Source organism: Ailuropoda melanoleuca, chromosome 8, assembly GCF_002007445.2.
Source record: "Ailuropoda melanoleuca isolate Jingjing chromosome 8, ASM200744v2, whole genome shotgun sequence".
Classification (NCBI taxonomy): Eukaryota; Metazoa; Chordata; class Mammalia; order Carnivora; family Ursidae; genus Ailuropoda; species Ailuropoda melanoleuca.
Genome location: NC_048225.1, coordinates 58027244 through 58040457, shown reverse-complemented (window position 1 = coordinate 58040457; position 13214 = coordinate 58027244). Strand labels below are relative to the sequence as shown.

General features: G+C 39.6%; 1 protein-coding gene across 1 annotated transcript; it reads right to left on the bottom strand.

Moving 5' to 3' along the window:
* Window positions 1-8457: 8457 nt before the first annotated feature.
* Window positions 8458-9398, bottom strand: LOC100468939 (olfactory receptor 52H1-like). The gene is given in 2 exon segments (XM_011233415.1): window positions 8458-9371; window positions 9374-9398. Coding segments are annotated over 2 exon segments (939 nt in total).
* Between the last annotated feature and the right edge of the window lie 3816 nt (window positions 9399-13214).

Sequence of the window (13214 nt, the reverse complement as noted above, 5' to 3'; positions counted from 1 at the left end):
TTCCCCGGAAGTTCCAAATATAGGAATGCTTCCACAGATACAGTTATATATTTTTTTAAAAAATGGCACAAAGGTATCCACAGCAGGGGCTCCTGGGATGGCTTAGTCAGTTAAGCGTCTGCCTTTGGCTCAGGTCATGATCCTGGAGCCATGGGATTGAGCCCCTCATCGGGCTCCCTGTTCACCAGGGAGTCTGCTTCTCCCTCTGTCCTTCACCCCTCTTTCTCTCTCTCAAGTAAATAAATAAAATCTCTGCCCTCTTTCTCTCTCTCTCAAATAAATAAATAAAATCTTAAAAAAAGATATTCACAGCAGCGTTTACCATATGAAATTTGATTGAAATTATAATATGAAAAAATGGAAATGATTTTAACATTTACAGTGTGTTCATACAGTGAAAGCATATATAGCTTTCAAAAAGAATGAGGTAAAGCTTTTTGTATGGGAATCAGAAGATGCCAAAACAGCCCTGGATTCTACGGCACACATACTGAAATTGGAATGATACAGAGAAGGTTAGCTGGTACTATAATTGAAGGGTAACATAATTTCAGAATATATTTTAAAAGTAAAAAATATGTAAAGAAAATGTTGTAAATGATAATAAAAAGGGAGATGATGCTATTTATGAGTTAAAAATCAAATGGCATGATTAACTTGAATACATGGGTTAAATGCATAAACACATAAAACAAATTAAACACATGAATAAATTACATAGTATATTTCTGACTCAAGAATAAACGTGCCCAAAGAGCAGAATTTATAGCCCCAAAATTGGCTGCAATTTTTATAATACTATGTGCAATTGGAGGAATCAAGATCAGTGAGAAAATACTGGATAATTCCACAAATAGATTGGAAATTATTTGTTATTTATTACCAAAGAAAACGTAGATGGACCCATAATTCACACGAAGTAAAATAAAATTCCTCATGAATCAAAAAGATATATGTAAATTGTATCACAAGAAAACCTCTAGCTTATATTAGAAACATATGCACCTGAAATGTGTATGAGAACAAGGTCTTTAAGAAACATATGTAGGCGAATGAATAACCAGCAAATATCAAATAAGGCAGAAAGAGAAAAAGGTAGATACAGACTAGAAAATGGAACGAAGGATTCACTAAGTGGCAAAACTTCAAAAGTATTAGAAGCTGCTTTAAGATGCAAAATTTTAAACACATTATCAATTGAATAAGAAGCAAATAATATAAGTATATTAAATATCCACAATTGGAAACCAATTACTTTAAGAAGAAAAAAGTAAAAAATGTAAAAAGTAGAATTAAGTCTTTAAAGTCACAAGTGAGTTACATAAACATAATCCTTAAAATCCAGATTAAAAGACAAAAAAAGTCTAATGACCAAGATATATTTTTTAAATAGTAATGGTATTTTGAAATCAATTCTCATGCTCTGACAATTAAAGTAAAATTAATGACACTCAGGAAAATATACATCAACAAACATGATTGATGAATAATCATAAAATGTAAATAAACCAATTTATATAAAATAAAAGTTTGTCTGAGACCTATCTCCCTCCAAATGGTGCCCAAACTAGACAATTTAATCAATTCTGTCTTCTTGTATTTAAAGAGCAGGTAATTCATGTAGGATACAATTGATTTCTAAGCATATAGGAAGCCTGAAAATCTAAGTTAATTTGAAAAGCTAGTAAAGCTGTTCTGTGAAGCCTAAATATATTCATTTATTCGAACACTATTTGTAAGTCCTAATATGTGCCCAGATGGAGTAGAAACTCGTTCTGTAAACAGGGAACCAAGTTTGATAATTACTGTGGTGAAGTAGAGAGTGAGAGCCTGAATTAACGTAACAGAAGAGATTAATTGACTTCAGAAAGATGAGAAGACAGAATTGGTAGGACTTGCCAGTTGACAGAGGGGTGATGAAAAGAGGAGCAGTAAAGGTGTTGAAACATCAGTGAACTCTTCCATCTCAGTGAACTTGAAGTCAAGTTTGTCTTGTTTTATTTTGTTTTCTTGGCTTACACTTTGTCTCCTGATTTTTTTTTTGAAAAACTTATTTATTTATTTATTTATTTTTTTTTTAATTTATTTATTTGAGAGAGAGAGAGAGAGCACAAGAGCGCACAAGCAGGGAGAGCAGCAGAGGGAGAGGGAGACCCAGGGAACTTGACCTGAGCCCAAGGCAGGCACTTTAACAGACTGAGCCACCCAGGTATCCCATCTCCTGACTTTAGAGAGTAATTTTAAAGATTATTCGAAATATGCCCGTTTGTTTACTATCTACTAAGGTAAGCAAACGGACATTAACTTGAAGACACGTTACCTGGTTGTGTGGGTACTATCCACGTCTGTAGATCTCTTGCTGCTTATTCTCATAACAAGAATTTGCAAAGAACTCATGGTTTTCTACTTAACACCATGGCATAACTGACACCCACATAGTCCCTCAATGCCACTTTAAAGACTTTGAATAGTTTGCCTTGTCCAATCATAAACAAGTGTTATATTAACTAACCCCAGACCCCAGATAAGTATCAAAGTGGAAGAGGTCTTACAGCCTTCTCCCATGTCAAAAGTGAGATAACTTTAGTCCACTGAATGTGTCTCCACCAATTTAAGCTTCTGGGAATACTCTTGCCTGATTTCCTTTTCTCCTACATTGGTCTTAGAAGTTTCTTCAGCTTGGTCCATTTTCTGCCTATCTCTAGCTAACTTTCTTTCATCTACAGTACAGAGCACGCTTTCCTGAACAACATCCAAATTAGGTAATGTTCCCAGGTACACTCCTGGCACTCCACATTGTCCAATCAGAGCACTTACCAAACTATTTTCATTTTATTTTACTTATCTTTCTCACTTAATAAATGGTAAACTTTAAGAGAATAGATATTGTGTCTGCTTATTTCACTATTCTATCCCTAGGACACCATCTGCCACAGAGTGTTCAATAAGTTCAAGCTGAGTAAAATAAGTTCTTGTCGAGTGGCAGAGGGCCCAGTGGACTTCACACTAATGAACTTGATCATCCAAATAGTGTTGTGAATACACTGTCATTCACCCACACAGCCTCAATCTTATAGCCTCACAGCCTACCATAAAAACACAAGGTAAATTGTCCACCTAAACACTGGACAATTAAAGATCTGGAAAAGCATGAAAACTTGCTTCCCATCGTTAAATACTTCCAAACTGGGTGAAGGCCCCCACCAAACAAACCTAAGGAATCCACAAACACTGCACACTCCACACCACAAGATGGTCTGGAAGGAAGCACGCAGCTAACGTGGGAAATTAGTAGCACTTTCCTCACCTAACTTCAAAGTCCTATATACAAAAATGGCCTGTGGCTTCACATTTCCTTTCTTGAAACTTGTCAGGTATCACGAACTATACATTCTCTTTAATCTACTAGTATTAGTACTCTTTGATTAGTCCCTTTGACTACAGAGTCCCAAATAGGAATTTGCATTTAGCAAACATTTACTCCCACCTTATTTACTGGTCTTTGATGGATTGTTGGGCATTTTTGTCCTCCCTCCTAAGGCTGGGAATATTGAAATGACACATCCTATATCTCTACATGCCCTATCTCCTCCAGCACTAAACATAGGACAGGTCCCTCAGTAATAACTTGATCACAACGTATTATAATTCATACTTTGACTTTATTTCTCTTTTTTATGCTAAGTGTGTCTATGCAAATATCTTTCTTCAGTCCCATTTTAGGGAAAGGAATATCCATGGTTGGTCCGTGGGTCACAGAAGGATTATTTTAAGACCCATTCCAGAAAACAACTGTTCAACTGCATTTGCATTTGTGTCTCTCTATGGTGTGTAGGGTGGGTGGATATCTCAGTGTTTGCTCCTATCACCCCAAAAGCACAACAGGACACTCATTCATAAATGCGTTCACAAATGCAAACCACTGCTTACACATATAAGATAACCTAAAGATCTCTGAGATGGCATATAAAATTTCAATCTCCAGGTGTCTGGCCCCAGTCTGAAATGGTCAGTTCTAAATCTATCATGACCACTCATGCTTGCTTTTTTATTTGTTTATTTGTTTGCTTGTTTGTTTATTTTTACATCCACAGCATTATAATTCTGATCTTTAGAAATGCCTAGAAACGTTTTAGGGAAATAAGTGGGAGGAGCTTAGAATTATGCTCCTAATAGACACCTCTCTTTCACACCATTCTCTTAGCATGAGTGTCAGCTCTGTAATCTACATGTAGAATTCTAATCTTGTCCTTTCCTCTCTCCTGGAGCCCCCTCTTTCCTCACCTGCCTCTTTCCTCTTCACCAGCTCCTTTTCTCATCGGCTCTACTCCATTACTCCCTGATAGTTCTGCATTGCTCACCATGGGCTTATACCTTGCAGATCCTGGTCCCAGAACTGCTTTGCAAAGGCAAGGTGATGATCAGAGAGTGCAGAAACACAGCAGGTGAAAAACAGACCAAAGAACAAAAGAAGCACTTCCAGGATTGGTGAGGAGAGGCATGGGGACATAAGGGACAGACATAAGATCATGCTCACAGTAGGGAAGAACTAAGACAGAGCTTGGAAGTGAGGAATGCAAATGTATTCTCTTGTCATCTCTGGGAATTAGAGACAGGTTAGAACAGAGGGCCTTGAACCCAGGGGACCAATAGGCCTCAGGTCCCAAGACTCCAAGTCGGTCTGGGACATGAACAAGGATTCAACCAAATTAACACTTCCCCGACTTAGAAAGTTACACCTCTGTTCATATTAGTGGTGGCTTGGAAACTTTGAAAGAATCCACAATTATAGCATACCTGAGCCTCAGCGGGGTCTTGATCTAGTTTGATCAATAATTTGATAAAGTCTGGCCAGAGTCATTCTCCTACATGTCAGCCTCGTTATAGAGCTCCTCAAAGTTCTTGTGCAGAGACTATTTCATTTTCCTCTGAATCCCTAGCTGAGAGTACTTCATAGTGGAAAATCAATACATTTCTATTGGACTGAAATGCATCTGCTTCTAGCCTTAACAAAACCCTGGAGATAATTCTCAGTGGGGCTGCATCTCTCCAGGTGTGAAGAGGCCTCTTCTCTTAGATACTTACTTAATGTTCAGTCTTGCTTGGTAGTTCTATCCATCTTCCCGCAGTGGAGGATCATCACTAACTCTGTGTTCAGTCAGTTTTTTAGACTACACGCTAGTAATCCGTTTGTCTAACACAAAGCACACGCAAATCTGAAAAGCATAGCTAGCCAGCCAGGGTAAGTCTCATCCTTCCAACAGAACCCTACATCCACCTTCCAACGACCAAAAAGGAAGCCTACTTTCAATGCCTAGTGATTAAACATCTGGAATTTATCACTGTTCTACTCGTCCCTCCCTTTGTGCTCTAAATACTTTACAAAGTACAAAATACTTTAACTCTTTTGGACATCAGTTTTGGCATCTACAAAAAGGGAATAATAACTTAGAAATGCTTAATTTAGGGGCACCTGGGTGGCACAGCGGTTAAGCGTCTGCCTTCGGCTCAGGGCGTGATCCCGGCGTTATGGGATCGAGCCCCACATCAGGCTCCTCCACTATGAGCCTGCTTCTCTCTCCCCCTCCCCCTGCTTGTGTTCCCTCTCTCGCTGGCTGTCTCTATCTCTGTTGAAAAAATAAATAAAATCTTAAAAAAAAAAAAAAAGAAATGCTTAATTTAAAGAAGGGTTCTGAAGAATAAGTAGGGAAACAACTATCACCTTACTGTGGAAAAAATAAGTCTTTTCCATGACTCTCCATAATTTTCTCTCTGATTATTTAGAGCTACAAAGGCAGAATCTTACCAAATGAAAGGGATTTCATTCATTCATTAAAACTCATTCATTTCAACTCTTCTATTCAGCAAACATTTATTGCATGCCTATTACAAACTAGGAGCTTGTGAATGATAAGAATGCAGTGATAAACAAGGCAGACATGAACCTGGTCTTTGATGATACATAATGGAGGAACAGACATTAAACAACTGAGTATACAAGGAATCATCATATTAAAGTTGTGGTAAGTCCTAAAATGGAAGGTACCTTGTGCAATGAGAATGTATATGAGAGATACTAATCTAATATACAGGACTAAAAAAGGAATATCTGAGTGCATTTTTAGTTGAAGCCTGAACAGGAATTGGCAAGCAAAGAATAAAGAGAGAGCACAAGTACAAGAGAAAAGGAGACATGTGATGCATTTGAGAAGCTGAAACTAGGCAAGTATGGTGGCATGCTGTCTTAATTCATTAACAGTAGTATCAGTCTATCTTGTGCCGTCATTTTCTCCAACTTCTCCAAAATACAGTACTAATTTCATTAAGATTCATTAAGATTCCTTTTTTTCAACTGAGTATGTAAGAGAGACAGCTGAGTTTAGAACAAGTTGAGTTTAGGATAAACAAGACAATGACGGCGATAATATACTATGGAATCTAAACCGGTTACAAAAGGAAGAAAAGAAAAGTTAGTGATAATGGCATCAAGAGGAGTTTCTGATAAAGTCTGAATATGTATGAAACCTTTATCGAGAACACATGGTGGGTCAGATATTTTCATATAAAAAAGGATAAGAAGACACCTAGGACTAAGTTTCTGCCTTCAAGGAGCTCATAATGTAGGTGTGGATAGATAAATAAACAAGCAAACAAGTATGATAGTTTGTAATTGTGGCATGGATAAAGCAGCCTTAGCTGTGTGTCTTCTGAACTGCATAAGGGCATTATAGACAGCAAAGAAAATATCAGCACACACACACACACAGACCCACACACACACAGAGGATCTTATCTCAACATACCAATTTCACTCTTTGTTTCTTACTTCCAAGTAATTTAATATGTTCATCTTGTTTAAATTTATGGCTTCTTTTTCAGTGGAGATTGTAGGCAATGGGCATTTTTAACCTGAGATAGTTTCTTAAGAAGGACATAGATGGCTCCTACCCAACTGTACTTAATATACACTCTACTCACACCAACTCCTTGTTGTTGATGTTGTTTTAAATAACCAGACATTGAGTATGACACACACAAAAGAACATCACTTCTGGAATTACTTGCTCAAAGAGACAGGGATGTGCAAATTAAGTGAAAGAAACATAAATGAAGTGTAAATAAATGTAAATTAACTGTAAGGTTCTGACTTTCACAGATTGATCTTTTCATTAAATTCTTCCATTCCTTGCATTGATCCCAAGGACAATGGAATTATTGAAGAAATGCAAGGTGCAAAGTGACACAATCCTATGAATTCTAAAATGATCGTTTTAGCTTTTATAGAGAGAGTGGATTGAATGGAGCAGGGTTGGAACTCCTTTAAAAAGATGAGTCTGAAATATTCTCAGAGGGACAGAAAATAGAAAAGGGTCCAGGCAAGCTCAATGGTCATGATAAAAGTGAGAATGTCATGTATATATCCAATGGTATGACTTATAAGCACCTTGAAATCAAATATTTAACCCAAATATTGATTTAATTTTGTTGGAGCGTGACATAGGATAAATCAAGTACAAGCCACAGGTTCCTGGCTTGGGAATTCATGTTGGTGGTAGTGCCATTCATTCACTGTAAAAGAAGACTGAAAAGGAAGGGCACTTTTTATGGAGGAAGTTAGTGAGTTTCCTGGTCAGTTTTGGAGAAATTAAGTTGGAGGTGTTTGTAAGCCATTCAAGTGAGTAGATATCCAGGAAGGAATGGGATAAAGAATTCTGGATCAGACAGACCTGGGTTTGGATCCTAAATCTACTAATTGCCTTTCTGTAATCTTTGTAAGTCTCCATGTCCTCATCTGTGAAATTTATTTACTGATATTACCCTGTCATAATTATTTTTAATTCAATTAATTAATACTTTGTAAAATATGGACCAAGGGTAGTGAAAATTTTCTTGGAGCATGCAATTGAAGAAAACAGATACAAAAGATAATCAGCTCTATGTAATTTGAGATGGGTAAGGAAAAACAGAAAAGCAAGTACAGGACACAGGAGGAGGGATTAATAATACACAGATTCAGGACTGAGCGCAAAGAAGTTAGTTTGGTAGTTATAGTTGAGAGCACTGATGGCTATTGAAAGAGGGAACACAGGAGCCTTTGTCTTTAACTCAGGAACTGAGAAGCACAGGGGTGAGTTGTCTGTTAGGAAAGATCTAGCCATTAAATATCTCAAAATTAGCAACAGGAAAAATATAAACCTGTGTATTAGCGCTCTTGTGCACCCATCATTACCTTCTTCACACAAGTGGTGAGAAAACTGAACCAAGAACACCCCTGATTTTCTGAAAGTCCAGAAGATTTTTTTTCTCTCTTTTCTTCCCTTCCCATACTTTGCACATGGCTAGAACGCTAAAATTTCAAATTAATAAGAGTTATAGCTTTATTATGTCTTCCTGTGTTATATAAAATTTCACCTAATCGATTTTTACCTGAACTTCTCTTTCAGTGGCCCTCCCCACTTATTGTGTCTTCTTCAAAGAGAAGAGGAGAATAAATTTGTCCTGGATCTGCTTGGTCTTCACTCCATAGACCACAGGATTTAGAGCAGGGGGGACGGCCACATAAAGGTTGGCAAACAGGATGAGCACATTTCGAGGGACACTGTGCCCAAAGCGATGGGCAATGATGGAGAAGAAGGCAGGTGTGTAAAACACGAGGATGACACAGACATGGGAGCCACAGGTGCTGAGCGCCTTTTGGCGGGCACCCTGAGATGAGAGCTGAAAGACAGCACGGAGGATGATGGTGTAGGAAACAGCAATTAAGATCACATCCGACATGACAGTCATGAGAGGCACAGAAAATCCGTACCAGATGTTGACAGAAATGTCAGCAGAGGAAAGCAGAGCAACACCTATATGCTCGCAGTCTGTGTGCGGGATGATGCGTGTCCCACAGAAGGGTAACCGTTTCAGCAGAAAAACATCTGGCCAGATGGCAGAGAAGCTTCTCCCAAGGATGCTCACCACAAGCTTAATGAGCGCCTGCGGGGTCAGGGTGGTGGTGTACCGCAGGGGGAAGCAGATGGCCACGCAGCGATCGAATGCCATGGCCAACAGGATAGCCGGGTCCCCTACAAAGCTGAAGTGGAGGAAGAACATCTGGGTGAGACAGCCAGAGCAGGTTATTTCCTGGGAGCCCAGCCAGGGCTTACTGAGCAGTTTGGGCACTGTGGCAGTGGACAGGACGAGGTCCGTGGCAGCCAGCATCGCTAGGAAGAAGAACACGGGCTCACGGAGGCTGTGCTCAACGGCGATGAGGTACAGGAGGGTGCCGTTGCCCACAATAGCCAGAACATAGATGACACCAAAGGGAATCCCGATCCAGCTGTGGAACGTCTCCAGGCCAGGTATTCCCCCAAGGATAAAGGAACTGGATTGTAGCAGCTCAAATTATACATGGTCTCTTCAGTCTGGGGCCCACTGGCTTTGGAGCCCTGAGGTCAAATCAGCTGTCAGAGTGGGCTGGGGCTGACCGTGGTGGGGGACTGCAGCTGTCACATTCGGGCTTCCTCTGTCCCCTGGAGGCTGGCACCTATAGCATTGACTTGTTATTGCCCCTTTCCTTTGCCAGTGGCCCCACTTCATTTCCTTTATACATTTATTAATACACCTTACAGAAGGGTTATTTTTGTAGGTTAGCGATTTCGTATGATTAAACCTAAATAACTGTGTCCCTTTCTCAATGTAGATTATTTGGATAGGCCCAGGCTCAAATGGAAAAAAGAAAACATATCATATATAAGGAGAAGAAGGTTTGTGTATGTCAGGAGAGGGAGGGCAGTGGAGAGACCCAAGCAGAAAATATTACAACTATTAAACGGGATGAGCTGCAAGTAGTGGAGCTCTCTCTACAGCAAATACTATGTCTCCAACAACAGTTGCGATAAAATAAACTGAAGAATTCCAATAGAGCAATAGAAAAGGTAACAAAAAGGGGAGGAAAAAGAAAGAACAGATTCCAGAGCTGAGGGGGATATAGATTTGTTGCACAGGGATTGAAACATGGTTCGGACTAGGAGGGATGCTTCCCGGGATGTGAAAATGAGAGAATGCGTGGACCAGCAAGTGTATAGGGACAGGTAAGCATCCCCCTGACTCAGGCAAAGGGCAGTGAGCTCAGAGGATGATTTATGGTCTCGGGCATGATTCCCTAAACCTTGGAGGATCTCTGTTCCCTAACTTAGCCAGGGAGAGAGCTCCACCCACCGGTGAGTGTGACAATGCCTCCATAACAGGTACTGGCTGGGGTGACTAGCCTGGGCCAAGTCAAGCAAAGCAGATTCTCACCTCCTAGACGTAAAATTAAAAATAATAAAATAGTGCTTCGCGAATGTTTTCATTTCTGAGCTGCCAGTGCTTGGACCCCATCTTTGCACTAAATAGAGCCTGCCGTTGGAGTGCCTCTGGCATTTCAGTTTTAACTCTGTCGTGTGATCTAGTTTATCAAGTACTTTTGCGCAGGGGACCAGTGAGGGTGCTAGCAGGAGTGCAGCACTGGAGAGGCCAGCACAGACGGAGCCGCGCTTCGGCCAGTTTGGGAGAGGGTTAGTTCTTACCCTCTCCAACAAATTGATGAAGTCATTCGAAAAGCTTTGAAGGAAAGGAAGTGGATTTTGAGGACAGGTCACAACAGTTCTAGATTCGTGTGTTTGGCAGGAATCTGTAGTTGTGTGACAAGGAGGGAGGAACGGGTTGAGACGTGTGGGATTTTGTCACCTGTCTGCCAGAATCCCAGTCAAAGCTTTATATAGTGAGGTTCTGTCATGTAGGGGACAATTCTGTCATTGCCAGAGTCCTTAATTAGTCAAAGTGAACAAGGGAGGAATGTAACCAGTTCCCAGTGTCCCAAAAGCAGCCCCCACCCCTGCCCCAACCGCAACTCATCCCCCACCCCGGCAAGAATGTGTGCTCCGAGTTCTGTCCGCAGGTCTGATGCAGGCTAACAGCTGTGGGTACTGAACTTCTTAGAATGATGGCAACGACCGAGTCTTCGTGACATTGTCCCTAAAAGGATGGCCACCTCATCTCCTGTGGTATATAAAAAGTAGATAGACTGAGAAAGCCCCAAAATGTGACAATTTAGGCTAGATTGCAACTCAGTCTCTTGAAGCATAGACTCCTGCCTCCTGACAAGAAGCACATTTCCTCAGGGTCCCAGGGAATACAGTCAAAGGAGAAAAAAATAAGCCACTAATCGTTAAAACTACAAAGGAGGTCAACAGAAAACATACAAACCAAGGTTTGCTGCTTCAGTCCAAATTGATTCTGACTTCACTTCTTTTACCCAAAAAGCTCTCTTTCCTTCCAGATTCCTCGCTGTATTCCTGGTCACATTAGTTGGTCTGCACGTGAAATCAGTCGCTTTCTGCCAGCAGCTGTCTCCTTATGGAATCATCAGTGTCAGCAGGACTCCTTCCTCCCAGGGTCAGGTCCTCTAGGACACAGACCCTACTTGGACACTGAGTAAACACAAGGCTACATTGTTTGATAAAAAACAAAGAGCCAATGTAACATTTTTCTCTTCCCTAATTGGCTGTAGTTTTCAGCTCACCAAATTGGCTTCTATCTCTTGCTTTACAGGAGTAGTGGAAAACATCCGCTTAGAAGGAAGCAAGTAAAATTTTACGGTGGGAGTTGTACCATGAGAGGTGAGATGAAAATTTTTATGCATTACCTTATATTCCCAGGAGATAGAACTCATGTTATGTGGGTACCACCATTTTTTCCATCCCCACACAAGGGATGAGGTCAACCGTATTAACTCTTTTCGCTTGAGATGGGATGTAGCTTGGTGTTTCAGGATGCTGGGGATATTGGAACCCTAGGAGATTCAGTCTAGACAATCTAGACACAGTCAGTTGAGACAGAATTCTCAGAGGTTAAGAATGTTCCTGTACATCTGGTGTTCTTTAATTAGTCTATTTGTATAAACTTGTACCAATATTGTATGAATACAATTAAAGTTTTCTACTCTTGATATTGGAATGTAAGATCTTCAACTTTTTCTTCAAAAAATGTCTTAGCCAGGGACGCCTGGGTGGCTCAGTTGGTTAAGCATCCAACTCTGTATTTTGGCTCAGGTCATGATCTCAGGGTCCTGAAACTGAGCCCCATGTGGGATTGGGCTTCTCTCTCTCCCACTCTCTCTGCCCCTCTCCCCATTGCTTAAAAAAAAAAACAAAAAAAACAAAAAAACAAAAACAAAAACAAAAAAACCTTAGCCATTCTTTGCACTTTGCATGGCCGAAAACTTTATAAGCAGTTTTTCAATTTATAAACATGCACACACTCACACACACACACACACACACACACTTAGTTTTGATCGCATTGAATCTGTATATAAATACAGAAATACCTAATATGTTTATAATACTGTATCTTTATATTATAAATATGATATATGCTATTATTGATGTAGTCTTCTTTTAATTTCCCTAATAATGAGTTAAAAAACTAACTTGAAAAGATATCGGCAGACCCATGTTCATTGCAACATTACTTATAACAGCCAAGATATGGAAATAACATATATATGTATGTGTGTGTGTGTATATATATATGTATGTGTGTGTGATATATATATGTGTGTGTGTATACATTATTCAGCCATAAAAATAATGAAATCTTGCCATTTGTGACAACGCAGATGGACCTGGAGGGAATTATTCTAAATGAAATATGTCAGACAAAGACAAATATTATATGACCTCACTTATATGTGCAATCTTAAAAAAACCAAAATAAGACCAAAAAATACACTCATAAATACAGAGAAGAAACTGGTGGTTGCCAGAGGCAGGGAGTGAGGGGTGGACAGAACAGGTGAAGGTGGTCAAAAGGTACAAACTTCCAGTTACATAATAAATAAGTCATGGAGAGGTAACGTACAGCATGGTGACTATAATTATACTTGTTAACTAGACTTATTGTGCTGAACATTTGCAGTGTATACAAATATTGAATCATTGTTTTATACATCTGAAACTGATTCAATGTTATATGTCAATTATAACTCAGTTAAAAATACGTATACTCTTTTTGTGGGATGCAGAATATTTTTTAATAATTATTATAAAAAATTACCACAAAAAACCCCCACAGATTCCATGGCTTAAAATGCCACAAATCACAGTAATTATCTTACAGTTTTGTAGCCCAGAAGTTCAGCCTAGTTCTCACCAAGCTAAAATCAAGGTGTTGAGAAGGCTGCT